The sequence below is a fragment of the Phyllostomus hastatus genome, unplaced genomic scaffold (genome assembly GCF_019186645.2).
Source record: "Phyllostomus hastatus isolate PE091 unplaced genomic scaffold, TTU_PhHast_1.1 phas_scaffold_114, whole genome shotgun sequence".
Taxonomy (NCBI): Eukaryota; Metazoa; Chordata; class Mammalia; order Chiroptera; family Phyllostomidae; genus Phyllostomus; species Phyllostomus hastatus.
Window position 1 is genome coordinate 2,072,769 of NW_025334006.1, and position 18,960 is coordinate 2,091,728.

The 18,960-nt window shown below is 39.3% G+C and overlaps 1 protein-coding gene across 8 annotated transcripts in view; it reads right to left on the reverse strand.

Annotated features, from left to right (window-relative positions):
• Nucleotides 1-79: 79 nt before the first annotated feature.
• Nucleotides 80-18,960, reverse strand: part of LOC123829829 (putative RNA-binding protein Luc7-like 2) — a 62,910-nt gene continuing 44,029 nt past the window's right edge. For all 8 annotated transcript variants that reach the window (XM_045855765.1, XM_045855766.1, XM_045855768.1 and 5 more), the window contains 5 exons: nt 13,174-13,350; nt 11,557-11,648; nt 9,351-9,380; nt 5,319-5,510; nt 80-1,389 (listed from right to left, as the gene is read on the reverse strand). In XM_045855765.1, coding sequence (XP_045711721.1) covers nt 1,212-1,389; nt 5,319-5,510; nt 9,351-9,380; nt 11,557-11,648; nt 13,174-13,350 — 669 coding nt within the window. In that variant the 3' untranslated portion in view covers nt 80-1,211. The remainder of the gene's footprint in view (nt 1,390-5,318; nt 5,511-9,350; nt 9,381-11,556; nt 11,649-13,173; nt 13,351-18,960) is intronic.

Genomic DNA, 18,960 nt, shown 5'->3' on the forward strand with positions numbered 1-18,960 from the left:
CTAGAATCACAAGTGACACTTGTTTAAATCACAGTGGGTATCTATAGCTTTCAATGCAGAAACTGCTAGTCTCATTACATTGGTTATACCATGTTTTTATTTCAGTTTGCCGAATAAGAAGAAATACAAAACAAAAGCAAATGAAAAACCCAGTTTCTTCTGCAGGTCCAGTCCTTCGCGGAAGCGGATGTACAGACAGCCCTGAAGTATGTCGGCCAGGGACCCAGGTGAACAGCAGTTCGGCTTGAATCTTCGGGAGTGTGTGTGTATCTCCTTTGGTGCCTTGCACAGTAAGGCACTAGTAATGATATAAAAGAATAAAAGAAATGCCCACAGCAAGTAGTTCTAGTGACAATTTACTAGACAGGTTACAGTTTAATAGTAATGGTGGTGGTGACTGTTTCATTTCATTATTAATGTTTTTTTACAATAAGGGTATAGTCTTTATATTCCACACACACAAAATAAAACAGAAGTGCTTATGAAAAAGTCCCTGTCCCCACCCCATTTTCAAAACACCCTGAACGTAGTAGTAATTCAATACAACAGAAAAATCAAGACTTAGTTGATTTCCAATTGTCAATAAAAAAGCAAAGTATATGTAATGCAAGAGCTGTTCAACTTCCAACCCTAAACAAACTAAAAAAAAATTCCCAGTATTTAAATTTCTCCAGCACACATTCCAGTATAAATGCTCTGAACTGTAATCAGCTAGTTATTAATGGGAAAAGAACCTTAGAACAGAAGCTATATTGCTTCCCTGACCCCCTTTCTCTTAAAATTAGAGGGTGGGTAGGGGATACAAAAGTCAGAGGAAGAAGGATTAAAAAGCAAAATCCCCAAAGCTGCGCTGTTTGGACTAGAAAGGAAGACAGCATTTTTACAAATGTTCAAAAACCCCAAGGCAAGTAACACAATTCGTTTGTTCTCACTTCTACTAGAAAGAACAAAGACATTCGCATCTTTCTGGTATATAAAACTGTGTTGAACACTTTCAGAACTGGATTACAGGTTCACCGGGAACTATGGGTGCAGTCTGAGGCTTCATCAAGGAAAACACGCTCAGTTCAGATCGAGCTGGAAACTGTGCATCTAGCCTAGCTGGACCGGTGTGTGGAACTGCTCACTGCGTCCCCCCGAGCGGCTGTAAACTAAACAATAGTATGTGACTCCAGAGGAAGCTTAAGGACTGAGGACATGTACAGAGCTAATTATATCTCCCCTGCTTCGCGCTCTTCAGAGCTCCTCCTGTCTTCTGATCTGCCATTAGCGCTCTCATAGGACCGCTTCTTATCTTTTCGATCTCTGTCACGAGGTGATCTGTCTCTTGAATTCCTGTCTCTGTCACGTGATGCTAAGTCTTGGTCTCTGAATCTTTCTTTTGAGGATCTGAAAAATATTAATTTGAGGAGCAAAATGTGTTGGGAAACCCAAAATCCAAATGAAAGAATCGGATAAATATTAAGGTATCGATAGCTGAAGATATACAGAATACATCCAAAAAGATAGGAGTTGGTTTTCTGACAGAAAAGAGCACCACCATATTTGGTAAGGGTCTAAAACAAGGACACGAGCGAACACAAATAGCTAAAGTCGAAAACCACATGCTAAAATGATGAGTTATAGGATACTCTCCTTGTCTTGGAGGCAATCAAAACGATTCTCTAATGCTTAGTAAAGGTATTTAGTATAAGAATCACAGACAATACCTTTCAAAAGCCAAAGGTATTACCCAATTAAAAAACATGTAATAGAGTGTAGATCCCAAATTGGATGGAAATCAGTGTCTCACACAGGGTCTGCAAACCTCTCCTGCCGTCTGGTCGGGGAGTACAGGTTTCAGGTGTTGTGGTCACATACTGTCTCTGGCATACTCGTCTCCCTTTTCTGTTTTTTATCAACCCTTTAAACAATGTAAAAACCATCCGGAGCTTGCTGCCTATGCAGAAACAAGCTAGAGGGCCAGATTTGACCTGTGGGTAACTTAGGTAAGAGAACTACTCAATTAATGACATGGTAAACATTTATTATTTTTAAAATGTGCTTTACTCCTCCTGAGTTAGCTCATTCAACCAAAGAAAAAAATCAGAATGGAAGACAGAGGAAGATGATCACACTACAACAAATCTTGATTAACCATAACTGTTTCTTAATACCATCTCTCCATTACCACACCCAACTTCAAAAAGGTAAATAACAAAACAAGGTCATATCAGAGATTCAGTCAGAAGAAAAACCAAAGGACATCACAGGATCAGAATTAATATGAAATCTTCTATACTTTCAACATCTAGAATGAATCAGAAACACATATTACGTTTATTTCATTCTTTACAGGTGACATGATACTTCTATATAATCATCTCACTTAACCCATGTTCAGAATTTAGATCTGAGGTCTGATTAAGTAATACTTTCAACTTCTAAGGCAGGAAAGAATTACTATTATACTCAGTTTTAGAAATATAATTAAGGATTAAACCAAAAAGGCTGAAAGATAAAGTAATGTCAACTAGAAGCATTCTACTTATTAAGGTTTTAATAAGCTTAATTTAAAAATGATGTGTAAAAAAAAACCCACACAGTGCACATATCCGGTTACACTCATCCTACCCATAATCTTTGTAAGAATGGAATATGAAGACTAAGAGGTCAGTGATAACAACTGAAAATCAACTATGAGATGAGCATCAACTACTGCTTCGTGAGCAATTACAATGTGTATACACAAGCAGTTTCCACTCCCTATCTCGCTCGGACTGCCACTAACCCTAACAAAGCAGGTACTCTTAACTAGCTCTACTTAGTAGATGGGAAAAGAAAGGTGGGATCATTAGATGACATGGCCAAGGCCACTGAAACCAAGTGGCCTGGCTCTGGGGGCCGCACTGTATGTTTGAACAGAGCAGGAAGCAGAAAAATGCAAATAGCCCTCCTTTGCCAAGGGTGACTGCTGCCAGGGAAAGGTCACAAACAGACTGTACTTATATCAGAGACCACTACTTCAGCTGGGGCAGGAGAACAGCATATCATAAAAGACTTAACTGAGATTTTTACCTTGAAAATTAAAATCAAATATGTAGCAATAACTTTATGCTTGTGTATGTATAATAACATGTAGGTTTTAATAGCAATTGCCTGCTAATTTTTGGTAAAAAATGTTGCTTTGAAAGACAGTAATGTGAATATCAACATTAGAAGTGCTCTAGAGAAAAGCAAAACTTTAAACAGTTTTACAAAAATAGTCCTCTGTAGGAACATGCTAGAAATGTAGCAGAGGTGCCTGCCGTGTGTTCAGTGGGAAACGCTCCTACCCAGCTTCATGAACTCAGGAGGCGCCAGAGACCAAACACAAGCTCAGGTGAACATCCCTTCCATCCACAATGCCGGGCAAGATATTTAGGAGGTGAGACGCCAGAAACAATGGAAGGTGGGCAGGCTCTCAAAGGAAACTGTCTAGAGCCAGGAGTGTCCAACCTGAGGCCCAGGATGGCTATGAATGTGGCTGAACACAAAATCAAAAATTTACTTAAAATGTTATGAGACTTCTTTGTTTTCCTTAAGTGTCTGTGTATTTAACATGTGGCCCAAGACAACTCTTCTTCCAGTGTGGCCCAGAGATGCCAAAAGGCTGGATACCCCTGGGCCTAGACCTTCCATCAACTGGCAGAATGACTACCAAAATTTACAGTGCAGGTAAGAGTCACGGAGGATATTTTTTAAATGTGTTTTGCTGGGCACTGCACTCTGCCCACAGTTTAAAGAATATGAGATTAAGTGGCCTACAAGTCACGCTATCAGGAATTGTCCCTTATAAATTCCCTGCTCATTCTCCGCATTTGCCCGATACTCACTCTATCTGTAGTCTCCTTCTCCTACCTGGTTTTACCTATTCAAATTATACCCACTTTATTTGGGTTCTATCCATTATCTGAAGCCATTTTTTATTACTCTGGTATTCCCTTCATCCAAATGCCTCTACCATGTACTCTATGATACACAGTTCAGCACTTTATAATATACTCGGTTTTATATCAGTCTGATTATTGTCAGAGATGTTAGTCCTGTGTTCTCACTCAGCTGAATAAAGTGGCTCAGCTACATTATTTCATTATCATTTGCTAGACCTACAGTACAAAGTATACAATTTTTTCTGATTAGAGACACCTTAAGAACTGCTTGGTTCACTAAGAGAAGAGAACTTAAATGTTCTCACCAAAGAGGTGCTGGATGTGTTCATTAACTAGCGGTGGGAAACCTTCCATAATGTACACGTACATCAAATCACCACAGTGTACACTTTAAATATCTTAGAATTTTATTTGCCAACTTTATAAAAAGCTGGGGAAAAAAGAGCTAGTTGAAACAAGGCAAGAATACAATAAATATTGATTGACAGCCTATTAACTAACTCAGCTTGTGAGTGGATTCAGGGAATGGCTGGTTGGGAGTTAAAAAGAACAAAACAAAACCCAGAAAGTTTAAACAGTTTTCTGTGGGTTCTGTCATGGGCTTTATGTGGAGTAATCCATAAAAAATTTATGACTAGTAGATACTAGGCACTCAAAAAATCCTATATTTAAGAAGAGTTGTCAAGAAAAAAGAAATTTTAAGTGTGGTTTATGTTCAACGGAAATGAACTGGCTTAAGGGCCATCATGTGACCTGAGGAGTTTTGGAAGTTTCTTCCATAGAGACGGTGAGTGCTGAGGCTCTGCCACATTCTAACCCTTTGTCCCAATTAGATATCCAGGTCCTTGAACTTCTCCCTGGCCCTCCTTGTATCTTTTGAATTTTCATGCGTGGAAATTCCTTCCTTAAGGAACCTAACTTCCTTAAGATTCCAAATCTGCCCTGTCAAGCCAACTGTATATAACAATGCATACCCATTGTGCAGATTAAAAAAGAATATACTAGACGTGTCTGCTCTGAAAAAGTGCACCGGCTCAAAGAAGTACGGAAAACAATGTCTAACAAAGCTAAACAATCTTAATGAAAGGACTTCTCAGAGCCTGTAATTCATCAACACATACAGAAAAAACTTGAAGACTATTGGTACCTAAAATTATTTGCCCATAAAGTACTTTTTTCCCACCAAGACACTACGCAGAGAAAAGCAATAACCTCTGCAAATATTTGTTCCAATTTCTTACTCTGGCTCATAAGTATATTCTTTCTGAACTACCCATACAATCAGGGAAAACACTGTTATACACCCACACAAATGTGTACATATCACCGGATGCAAGTTTCAAACCAATAGTATTCCAATTCAAAACCATAAGGTAGTTCCATGTCCTCTTACGGACACCTCAGTACCTCCTCCTGGATCGCTCTCTGCTCCTGTCTCTAGAACTGTGCCCACTTCTCTGGTGGCTGCGGCTGCGGCTTCGGCTGCTAGAGCGAGATCTGTGGCGGTGGCGTTTCTCCCGAGATTTGGATCGAGTTCTCCTCTTCCGTTCCCGCGACATGGAGCGAGACCGATGTCGGCGGTGCTCTCTGGACCTGGATCTACAAAAATTATTTCACTTAGTTACAATGTTCATTCACTAAAGCCTCTTCTTTAAACAGAAACTATCCCTCAGTGGCTTTGCTTAATGCCAATTCTGTTTCAAGTCAGCTAAATCTACACTAAAATAAATTGATGGTGTTTTAAATAACTACATACTAGAATTTCAAGACAAAAACTAATGCTAGCTCTCAGAGACCAATCAATACTGTATAAATTTGCATTAGGAATATAAAAAGGGAAGGAAACGATCTATACCACTACCACTCCCCAGAGATTGTATTATCTAGATGCTTTATGGAATTAATTTTCTTTAAACTTCTAAGACTTTTAGTACAATTTAGACATGGTGTGTACCTGACGGAAACGGACAGAAGGAAGGAGAGGCATGAAAAAGAGTACTGTTAAAACTCTCTGATTAGCCCTGACCATCCTGGCTCAGTTGGTTGGAGCATCATCCCGGTCAACTGAAACGTCACGGGCTCAATTCCCAGGCAGGGCACATGCCAAGGCTGCAGGTTTGGTCTCTGGAGAGGGCTTGCAGGAGAGGCAAACAATCCATGTCTCTCTCTCCTTCCCTTCCCTTCCACTCTCTCTAGAGTCAATAGGTATGTCCTCGGGTAAGGATTAAAATTAAAAAAATAAAGTAACTCTCTGAATTAGAGAGGTTTTATATAACCACTGAAGTACGTTTGTCCACAATATGCTCAGTCATAGTATAATCAAGACACATAGTGCATTATTTAGTTGGAAGAAAAAACTAACATGCATAAATCGTTTTAGACAATTTTACTTAAAGCTGTAAAAAAAAAAAAACGTATTTACAAGTATATGAATGGAGAGAAAAAACATTTTGAAGAAGCTGGGTGGGAAAAACCAAGTAGTTCTCTGTAGTCTGCACTGGGCCACAGAACTAACTTGTGCAGCAAGCACGGGGAGGGTGGGGACGGCATCTGCAGAACCAGGACCACTGAGGGAGGGCAAGAGAAAGAAAGGCATGCACTTTGTTCAAAGAGTCACTTCATTTGATAGAGTGAGTTCAAATGCACATTCAGCTGTTCCAGTTACCAAACTGAATTTATTTTATTTTTAAAAAAGCCATAAACATTTTTATTCTTTTATGAAACATCTTTTTAAAAAAAGACTTTATTTTTAGAGAGAAGTAAAAGGCAGGAGAAAGAGGGAGAGACACATCAACTGGTTGCCTCTCGCATGCCCCCAACTGCAGACCTAAGCAACCCAGGCACGTGCTCTGAATGGGGATCAAACTGGCAACCTTTCAGTCTGCGGGCCAGCAATCAATCCACTGAGCCACAGCAGCGAAGGCCTGAGTTTATTTTCCAATGATTATGTTGTTAGGTGAAGTTTAAAAGCATTCAGTGTATGTGAACACCACAGTCAAAGAAAGGCACACACTGCACACATAACATCAACCACAGCTGAACAGAGTATTTCCACAACTGAGTATTTCTCATAAGAAGCAGGAAAAGAACATAAAATTCATTCAATATAAGTTTTACCAAATGATATATTGTTTAATCACTCATTTTGAGCTATTATAACATCTATTTCTTCCAATCTGTAATTTCATTCATTTTTAAAGTTAACCATCCATTCAAAAATACTTACTGGATGCCTACTGCGCTGTTCTGGGCACTAAGGAGATTGAGCAACAATTAAAGTCCTAAACCTCATGGGGCATCCAAGGGTGGGAAAGAGTAGGTTTACAGTTGTGAGTATGAGAAACACAGAGTTTAGCCTTGTCCTCTTATTTATTAATTACTGTATTTCCCATACGAACAACTATAGCCTACCTTCACTGACCATGTATATTCCAGAATGATGTCTACACAGACACGTGGGCATCAGACAGGTAGAAGGGAAATGGAGTACCTTTGGAGGATTTGAACACAGTTCAAGAGGAATACCTGAACAGAGCTGACATGATTTATTTCACTTTTTAAAAAGCTCATTGTGGTTGATGTGTGAAAAACAGACTGAGTTACAGAAAGGGAGTGAGTCAAGTATAGAAATTAGAGACCAGGTAAGATGGTGTCAAAATATACAGAGATAAGAGGCTTGGACTAGCGTGGTTGAAATTAAATTTCTGGTCTGATTACCTAAAGATGTTCTATGTACAGACAGTTTAAATATATTTTTCAACAAATAACCAGCTTGCATTCATCAACCAGTAAACAGAACAGAATCATCATTTAATGTTTATACTTCTCATTCTGGATTTGAGAAACTCACAGCAATATAAATTAGCTAACCCAACTGGTTTTGGTTATTAATATCTTAGCTGTTTTTAGATTTTAGAAAAAGAACTGGGAGATTCTAAAAAGCATGAAGGGTCTTAAAAGCACAGTGTGGCTCGGTCGGGAGGTGTCCTGCAAAGCAACAAGTCAACGGTTTGACTCTCCGTCAGAGCACGTGCCTGAGTTGTGGCCCCGTCCCCAGGTGGGGCACGTGCAAGAGGCAACCAATCAGTTTCTCTCCCTCTTTTTCTCCCACTATTCCCTTCTCTCCAAAAGTAAGTAAGTAGGTAAACAAATACTTCTTTCATAATGACAAATGCGCTGGTATACAGAGGAAAGCTCTTGGGAAACAGTTATTCTTAGAGTTAAGAGTTTTCAGAACATTTCAAAAAGATGTGATCCAAACAAGAGGAATAACAGTATTTGAAAAAGAACAAGAAAGGGCATTCTAGGTGGGAATAAATTCATGAGAAAGGTTCAAGGATAAGAGTGAGACCGGCAGGTGAAAAATTAAGAATGATGAAACCCAACATGTTTTCCCACCTCTCTCAGATAGGAAAAAAAATACCAGTAACTAGTAAAAATTGTAAAGAAAGGTTTCAAAACACCTACAAATATTAAACCCAAAAGTCAAAGAAAAGTGTTACCGAGTTGCCTTCCTCTTTAAGGCTCAAGTACCCTTTAAAGATTTTGTGATCAGTCACAAACGGTAAGTCATAAGCTCATATAACATCAAGAGGGAGGCATAACCTGAACATTTTAGTTTCTCCTCACAACCCAGCACGAACCCCTCATTCAAAAAGGTATCCAACTACTTAACCGACTTACATTTTCAACAGGTACAACCCCTTAGAATGTGTTTCTTAGATGCGCCACCCAAACTGATTTTTTAAAAAGATTTTATTTATTTATTTTTAGAGAGAGGGAAAGGAAGGAGAAAGAGAGGGAGAGAAACATCAATGTGTGGTTGCCTCTCGTGTGCCCCCACACTGGGGGGTGTGCCCTGACTGGGAATCAAACCGGCCCAAATTGATTTTTTTAAAATAAATCCAGTCACATATTTACTCTGAGCTTCTAAAGAAAATTTTAAAGACATGTTCTTCCCTGGCTGGCGTGTCTCAGTGGATTGAGCGCTGGTCTGCATACCAAAAGGTCGCTGGTTAAATTTCTGGTCAGGGCACATGCCTGGGCTGTGGGCCAGGTCCCTGGTTGGGGGTGTGCAAGAGGCAGCCAACCAATGTTTCTTTCTCACATTGATGTTTCTCTCCCTCTCTTTCTCTCTCCCTTCCCCTCTCTCTAAAAATAAATAAAATCTAAAAAAAAAATTCTGAAATGTTTTTAGCTTTTCCTCTAACTCCAGGGCATTGTATATAATTTCACTCTGATAAAACAAAACTGTAGTACACAAGTATCTTCTGACCAGTTTCTTCTCAAATAATATTGCTCAAGCTTGAACTATAAAATATTAAATGTACTAATCTATTTAAATGTACTCCTGTTCACTTGTAAAAGATATTTAATCTATAGCAACTGTCTCTGAAAAACAGAGCTTCAGTACTTACACTTAACTTGTATCACACCTACCTTTTTGGATTCTTGCTATGTGATCGAGACCTAAAATAAGAAAAAAAAAGAAAAGGTCTATTTTTAGAAAAGTAACTATAAACGAGAATAAGGACAATGTGCTCTTAAAGTAACATTCTTCCTGATTTTAATTTTTATAATTTATAAATATAAGGCATGTGTGTATGCAAATGAAATTTTTCAAAATGTAAAAAAACCTCTACAGATGTCCCCATTTTGGCATACGAGCTCTTAACTGGGATGTCTGGCTCGTCAGAAAGACCGTGCTCCTCGGAGACTGAAACACAGTGCGTCACGACTCACTCACTCATTCTCCAGAAACCACCTTCTGACCCTGAAAACATTCTCTGTTACTTATCTCTCTGTCATTTCTCCTTTCCCCCTGGGAACAGAGTAAAACTTCTATGATCTGAGGTACATAAACTTTGGATCTGCAACCTCAGACTATAATCCCTAGAACACCCAAACTGATCGCACAAAATGTTTCTTAACATGACACGTAACACGTTTACACAACACAATCTTACATTTCTTGGCACACAGTTAACAGTCAATAAATAGTAATCACTGACATTATGGTTAGTAGGGCTGCAGGGATGTTTCTGTGGAGACTGTACAGAGGGGTGAAGCACGGCTTTGGACTCTGCCTGACGAAGTTTCAACTGTGGTTCCACCACCCACCATCTGTGTGACTGCTGGCAGATGATATACATCCCCCCTCAGCTTAGTCTGCTATTTGTAAAACAGGGGTTGTAAGGATTAGATGAACTACTAGAAGCAAATTCTTAGCACAGTGCCTGGGAAACACCACTCAGTAAAACACAGTGATTTTTATCATTACTCTTTTCAATAACCATAGCTGGAATTCTATCTTGTGTAATTTTGAACTCACTTGCAATTTCCTCATCTTCCATACTTAGTTACAATATATCCTTAAATTCATAGACAGGCTTAAAACACTTTTTAAAGACATTACTGAAATACATTACGTTTTATAATCACTGTTAAAAGAAGTCTGCCGGGTGGCAACAAATGAAAAAGCACAGTCCTGCAAAGAACTTTTCCCACCCGACTCACCTCAGTTGAATCATTTCTGTGAATGGCACTACATTCAGTTGAATTTTAACTTAGACTGAGATTTCATTTACATTGTTTTAAATATTACAGTGTCGGGCAATATTACCATCGGAGTGTACAGAAAGAGAACGGAGATGAAGCTCTAAGGTAAAACTTGTGGTGCATGGAGAACATTTCCATCAACAGAGGAATGACAGCACGTCCCTAAAAAGGAAGCCCTCCCCAGGCAGCTGTGTCTCATTCTATTGTTTCAGTGCTATAAGCCAAATTTCACAGCGCTGTAAGTGCAAGATGTCTGAACTGATGAATGAAGTCAGTGCTCAAAGCAGGGAGGAAGTTGGTGTGAACCCACACATATTACAGAGGGTTTCAATGAACTGAGGCACATCTGCTGAAGAAAAGGTATTTAAACTTCAGAGACGTGTAATGTTGCACAGTTAAGGGAGCACTGTAAGTGAGAACTACAGGTAAATCTTCTGTGGCACGCCTGCCCGTTCCGAAGTGGTGAAGGGAGTCACAAGCACCGGGCACAAGGAATGTTGCCAGCATGGTACGACACAATTTGTCACCAGTGTTGACCCAGAACATTTAAACATTGTAAATAGGAAGAGTTGCATGATTCTATCAACTAATGAATGCCAATATATAAATATTTATATTTATCTTTTATTAATAAAATTTAATCATTTATAGCTCCTAGAATTGAATATAGAATAAAAATATAAACTAAAACAATCAATAAAACAAAGAAGCCAAACCTTCTATCAAGTATAAAATATATCATAAAAATAACAATAGTTCTGTGACAACCTGGTACAAATCTAGCCCATTATGAAAATCAGAGGGCTAGAAGGATTTTTTTCGCATGTCTTACAAAATATAAAGGTGTGAGGCACTCTTTATTACCTCTTCCACACACTTGGAAGGAAAACACCTTGCCTTGAATGGCCATAGTTAACATCCTTGCATAAACATTGTTTTTGCATGGTAACATTTTAAAGAGTAAACAGAAACTTCCCAGGCCCACATTTATTACCGCCTGAAACCCTGTACCAATCACATCTCTTTTCAGAGCCCAGTTGTTCGACTTCACACACTTGGCCTACTCAATCCATCAATCACTCCATACCTCCGCAACTTCTCCCTTTCTTCTCTCTCCCTTTCTTCTCTTCGCTTCAGGCGTTCCTGGTTTCTTTTCTCCTGCTTCTCAGCTACAACTCTCTTTAAAAAAATGACAGTTTAAATAGTAATAAATGAGGAGCATTATTTATTGGGTCCATTCTTAATGAGCATTATCCTATACTTCACCATATCTGGTTTCCAATATTGCACAGGTAACATCAAAATCTGCTTAGGAACCATTCAATCTTGACAGGTACCATCATTAGGCTTACAAGTCTGGTTTTCAAAAGCTTTCATTTCTGGGAACATCTGTAAAATTTCGTAGTTCTCCATGACTTCTTAATGGTATTTTAAAATCAGTTCTATAAAATTTTTCTCCTCTAAATGTTTTCTAACATTATATTTTTAAAAAGAAATCAAGCATTATAAATCACCATACTGTATGATTCCCAATATAGAAATGTCTTCTGCCCCTTCCAATTACTACCCTGATTCTGTTGCTTTTAAAAATGCCAGTAAAATGCTAAACAGTTCTGTTGGTAGATATCTACAAAGAATCTCAAGTATGTACCATTTTGGAGTTTTAACTTAAGAGTCTAATAACCATTTGCTATAGTGAAACTCACTTTGTCATTTTAAAAAACGTAGCCAAGTAAGATCATCCTAGCTACTCAGAATACCAAGAACTCTGCTTGTGTTTACTTCATCAGAAATACTTTTTTTGTTTACGTATCTTCTTAAAAGAACTCAGAAGATGAGTAAGAGCTATTGCCTTTCTTACAACAGCTTACATATATTTGACAGTGATTATCCTTTAAAAAGAATAGGTTTCATTCATGTGTTGCAGAACTGTGGCATGTGAAACCTGTATATTTTGTTAACCAGTGTCACTCCAATAAATTCAGTAAAAAAAAAATAATAAGTAAATAAATAAATGGTTTAATTCCAACTCCTTTCTGAAACAGGCAAGAATGTAAAATAAAAGTAGAGGTCCTACAGGCTTTCTATTTAGTGAAGAACTGCCAAGTAGTTCAAATCAAAATTGGACTCATTTTCTCAATCTTCTTTTGAAGTAAATATTACAATATTAATTAAAAAAAATAAATTTAAGCCCTAGCTGGCATAGCTCAGTGGATTGAGCGTGGGCTGTGAACCAAAGTATCGCAGGTTCGATTCCCAGTCAGGGTACATGCCTGGGTTGCAGGCCATGACCCCCAGCAACCACACATTGATGTTTCCCCCTCTCTCTCTCTCTCTCTCTCTCTCTCTCTCCCTCCCTTCCCTCTCTAAAAATAAATAATATTAAAAAAGTGTTTAAAATAAATAAATAAATTTATAGAGCTTTGTAGAAAAGAATTAGTTTGGAATCTGTTTTAAGACTCCTACTTCCAGGTCATATCCAACTCCTACCTCCAAGAATAAGGGGGCAATTTTTAAAGTTCTGTTTCTCAAACATCATTCATTCAACCAGCTGGTATCTCAATTTAAAATCTACACTATTTGGTATGAACTGTTAAAAAATATAAAACCAGTCAAGAACACTATGCAAAAAGACAATTAATACAGATAAAAGAATGAGGGGGGCTAAACTGGATAAAGTGAGAGATATAATTTAACAATATACCTTTAATTCTTCGAGCTTCTCTCTTATTTCAATAAATCCCAGGTGCAGTTTACCCCCGAAATGATCCGCCAGCCGCCTGTCATTATCGTGAAGACCTAGGTAGGCAGAGCACACTTCACAGACTCGAAGCTTCTGCTGTTGGAAGCTGGAAGCTGGCATAGAATTCCGATAAACTTCCTAAACAAAAGAAAAACAATATTCATGTAAACCTCATTGAAAGTCATACAATTAAAAAATACACTTTTCAAGCCCTGGCTGGCGTAGCTCAGTGGATTGAGCTCGGGCTGGGAACCAAAGTGTCCCAGGTTCGATTCCCAGCCAGGGTACATTCCTGGGTGCAGGCCATAACCCCCAGCAACCGCACATTGATAACTAACTAACTAACTCTCTCTCTCTCTCTCTCCCCCTCTCTTCCTTCCCTAAACGTAAATAAATAAAATCTTTAAAAAAATACACTTTTCTAATGAACAGAGTATTTTTCTAATGAATACACAAAAAAGCATGGCTATCTTGTCACTGAATATATTAGATTTCCCCATTACCTGCCATTCTGTCTCAGGAGCTCTCCACTGGAGATAAATGAGAGCCTCAAATACTTTTTGCCAAAAACTATCCTGTATCTACCATGATACAGAACACAACTTTCCAAAATGGTTTTGCTCAATATTCTGCAATGTTCCATTTTCTATCATTTTTGTTAAAAATGAGCCCTGGCTGGCGTGGCTCAATGGGTTGGGTATCAACCTGTAAAGCAAAAGGTTGCCAGTTTGATTTCCGGTCACAGCGCATGCCTGGGTTTACGGGTCAGTTGCCCACTTAGAGGCATGCAAGAGGCAACCGATCAATGTTTCTCTCCCTGCTTTCTACCTCCTTTCCCCACTCTCTAAAAATAAAGAAATAAAATCTTCTTTTTAAAGAAAAAGAGATGGAGCAATCCCCAAACTATGTGTCAGTCAAGGATCTGCTCACAGAGAAGGAATGCACATCCTCTATATAGTCACAGCTTCCTTCTAGGCATTTTCCCCCTTTGGAAAAGCGGGTGGGGCATGCAAATAACAGACTTCCTGCTAAAAGCAGGAGTTCCATATTCTACAAAATAAGAGATGAAAGATGCCTTACTGAGATTTAAATGTCTTGTACTCAACTGTTTTATGTTAATTAAGTTCATTGATGAAACACAGTAATTAATATTAGCAGCTTTGCGTATCCACTGTACCCTTTTTTCCTTACTGACAGAATTCTGATGTTTGTTTGAGGCAGCAGCATACACAGCTTAAAGCATTACAAGCTTTGGTGTAGCTTGGGCTAAGGACATGTAGGTGGACAATGCTGGATAGGATCTACAGGAAAGTTCTTTAAAACAGAATCAATAAATTCAAACAAAAATCAGTAATAACCTGTGAATCAGAAAGTGATGGGAAACAGAATATTTACAGTTTCAAAAGTGTCAATACCAAACACTTATTAACACAGTGGAGAAATAGGCAACATCATCAGAAACGGGCCAGACCACCGACACGCGCCTTCTGACAGGGTGTGACATGACTTCAGTGGTATTCCCGTCAAAAACCTCACCAGGAAGAAAAACCAGACAAACCCAAACTGAAGAATGTTTCACAACAAATGTGTGAGTGGTTCATCTCTACTAAACTGCAGATCACAGTAAAAAGTGATCTCTCAAGGTTCTTGCATATTTTCATAGGTTTAGTGCAATTCTCTAAACCTCCACTAACACCATGGGACCCACAGGAAGTACCACTAGTGATGCTGGGAGTGCACCCAGGAAGCAGAGAGAAGTCATGTCTTCGAAAGGAAAAGCTGAGGTGCTTGATGGGTGTCATAAATTGAAGTCTGCAGCTGCAGCTGCCCACCATTTTGAGATAAATAAACCCAGTATAAGAACCAGCATTTAAAAAGAAAACAAAACAAAAAAAAGGAAATGCATGAAGCTATCACTCCAGCTACACCAGCAGGTGCAAAAACCTTGAGTTTCTTAATGAAATACCCTTTTACCTTGTATTGAAAATGCAAATTTTATGTGGGTACGGGGTTGCTGTAAGGCATACCTACAGACTCTAATATGATTTGAGAAAAAGCAAAGTCATTATAAGACAACTTAAAGCAAAAGGAAGGTGAAGGACATAAAGCTGCAAAATTTAATGCCAGCAAAGGATGGCTTGATAATTTTAAAAAGAGGTTTGGCTTTTAAAAAAATGTCAAGATAACAGAAGAAGCAGTTTCTGCCAACCAAGAGGCAGCAGACAAGTTCCCAGATGCCATTAAGAAGATCATTGAGAAAGAGATTCTGTTTAAACAGGTTTTTAGTGCACACGAAAATTCCCTATTCTGGGAAAAAAGTGCCACAAAGGACATTAGTAAGGCAGAGGAGTGAGCACCAGGATTTAAGGTAGGAAGTGAGAGGCTAACTACCGTATCGCACAAATGCAGTCGGATAAAAACTGCTCAGCCCCAAGCCTTGAAATGAAAAGATGAACACCTGCCGCCAGGCACTCGGTTGTACAGGTACAGTGAGACGGCCTGCGCAACGAGAACACTTTTTCTGGACTGGTTCCGTTGGGGCTTTGTCCCCAAAGTGAGGAAGTACCTTGCCAGTAATGGACTGCCTTCTAATGTTCTTTTGAGATGGGACAAGGCCCCTGGCCACTCAGAACCCCATTAGGTCAGCCTGCAGATGTTGAAATGGTCTACTTTTCCCCCAACCTCATATTTTAACTCAGCCTCTAGATCAGGGGACACAAGGATCTTTAAGGTTCATCACACATGGGGCTCAGGGGAAAGGACTGCCAACGCTGTGGAAGGGGACCCGGATAGAGAGAACATCACGAGAGTCTGGAAGGGTCACACCACTGAAGAAGCATGGTTGTTGTAGAAAAAGCTGCGGAACGCATCAAGCCCAAAACAATCAATTCCTGCTGGAGGGAACGGTCCAGATGTCATGTGTGACTTCACAGGGTTTACAAGAATCAACAGACCATGAAATAGACTGTATGTCAAAAAAGGTGTGGGACCGAAGCTTTTCAAGATAGGGATCTTGGAGAATTTCAAGAGCTAATAAATATTTTGTCATCATCCCTGTAGGCTGCCCCAGCTGTCAAAAATTTTGTACTTTCTTTCCATTTCAGTTACAGGAAAAATCCAAAAGAAGGAAGAGAGCTAAAATAACAAAAACCAACCAGAGTGGGCCTGAACCAAGATGGCGCTGAACCTGACCTCCAAGACACCCTGAACCTCGTTCATTACACCCTGATTATATTACATTAGCATGCTAGCTGACACACCACTGGGGCCATGTAAAAGAAGAAAAGGGATGGTGCCCCAGGTCTGGGAAGAGACTAGCCCATTCCTTGAAAACTAATGCATATGCCTCCGTCCCCCCACCGCCCCCCCATAATCTCCCCCAGACTTCTCTAAAACAAAGAGTTGATCTATGAGCTTGACTCCGCTTCTCCACTCTCTGGCCACTGCATAAAGCTTGTGCTGCTGAATGCTCAGCTTCAGTTTCGTTTTTTGGCTTGGCAACACCAAATGGAGAAGGAACGCTTGAAAGGACAGAGGGTACTTCCCAAGGAGCAGGTCCCCACAGTGACAGCCTGGACAGGCTACATTAGCAACAGTTACACCAGAGGAATTAAAAGATGAGTGTTTCCAAACCAGAACCAAACAATGACGAAGAAGAGATGGAAGCAGCACCAGAAATCTGACATTAGATAATTTGGCAGAAGTGTTCTGATTGTTCAAGACTACATTTGACTTCTTTTATGACATGAACCCTTCTATGACATGGCCACTGAAATTAAACCAGTCGAAGTAGGACTGATAACATATAGAAGCATTTTCAGAGAAATGAAAAAGCAAAAAAGCCAGCAGAAATTAGGATGTATTTCCATACAGCCACATTGAGTGTGCCTGCCCCTCCTGCCTCCCCTTCCACCTCTTCTGCCTTTGCACCCCTGAGAAAGACAGACCAAGCCCCCTTCCTCCTCCTCAGCCTACTCAGTGTGAAGGTAGTGCGGATGAAGACCTTTATGATAATCCACTTCCACTTAATAAATAGTAAGTAATCTTCATGCTTACAGTTGTTAAACTTCTCTGCTGTATGTGCTTTCATGTGAAAACTCTAGTAAGTGTACGGCAAATCTAACAGCATATAACATTGGTCATGGTCATTATCATGGCCTAAGTGGTCATCATGTAGAACACTGTGCACAAGACTGGTATGGAAATGGAGAGTCTATCCTTCCACAGGCATAAAGCGAATGATATTTAACATAAAGTATAACAACATGTTAGTTGCCTTCCTGTTTTATAAGCTTGCTTGCAAAGAATTACATTACCATACAGTTTGCCTCTCTCATAACTGGAAAAACTGCAGATGAGCCTATCATCACAGGTTAAGTAGTTTTTTTAAGGGACTTAACTAAGAAAAAGAAGATAAAAAAAATGAACAGTAAAATGACAACAAACTCACAACTACGAACAACCAAACTTAAAACAGAAACAAAAGTGAGCTAAGCAAACAAGAAACACAGGAACAGAATCACAGAAATGGAGATCACATGGAGGGTTATCAGCGGGGGAATGGGAGGGGGAAAGAAGGGGAAAGGTACAGGGAATAAGTAGCATAAATGGTGGGTAGAAAATAGACAGGGGGAGTTAAGAATAGTATGGGAAATACAGAAACCAAGGAACTTATACGTATGACCCACTGACATGAACTAAAGTGGGGGAATGCAGGTGGGAGGGGGTGTGCAGGGCAGAGGGGAATAAAGGAGGAAAAATGGGACAACTGTAATAGCATAACCAGTAAAACATATTTTTTAAAAATGTAACATTTCCAATCCTGTGCTATGAATATGACTGGAACAGTGTATGACATAAAAACTTGACGACGACTCACGGCTGTACAGGCTAGGCTACTGAGAAGCAATCTTGCTGACTGCACTAGGCCAGCAGTTTTGAAGTGGTGTGCCACAAGAATTTTTAAAACATGCGACACCTGACTAGTCAGGGGCACCGACTTCTTTTCCCTTAGATTTTCAAATAAAAAAAAAAAAAAAAAGCCAACAGCCCTGGCCAGGTGGCTCAGTTGGAGCATCGTCCCGCGCACCAAAAGGTTCCGGGTTCGCTCTCTGGTCAGAGCACAGACCTGGCTTCCGGGTTTGGTCCCGGTAGGGGGTACAGGAGGCAACAGATCGGTGTCCCCTCTCTACCGTCCTCTATCTCTAAAATCAATACATATATCCTCAGTTGAGGATTAAAAAAAAAAAAAAAAACCAACAACCACCAACACAACAAGCTATCCAGTGTGAACAGATAAAAATTATACCTATTTTTTGTCAGATTTACCAAAAATCCCGTGCCACAGAATTTTAGTAACTCATGTGCGCAATTGAGATGAGAAAGGGGGAAAACTGCGGCACCAGGCTATCACAAAACAGTCACTGCTACTTCATTATTTTAGCATGAACTGTTACACCTTAAGTTTTTCATGTTACCTTTTCACTTCTGAAGTCTAGTGTTAGAGATGTTAAATACACAGTGTTTTGTATTGTTTAAGATAGTACTGACATAGGTACTGAAGGTGATTCATCTCATAAACAGATGACATAAACTTAGAATATCAATGAATACAGTATAGTACTATAAATGTATTTTCATTTCTCTAGCTTACTTTATTGTAAGAATACATGATATAATACCTATAATATATAAAATCTGTGTTCATCAATTGTTTTATGTTACCAGTAAAGCTTCCAGTCAACAGTA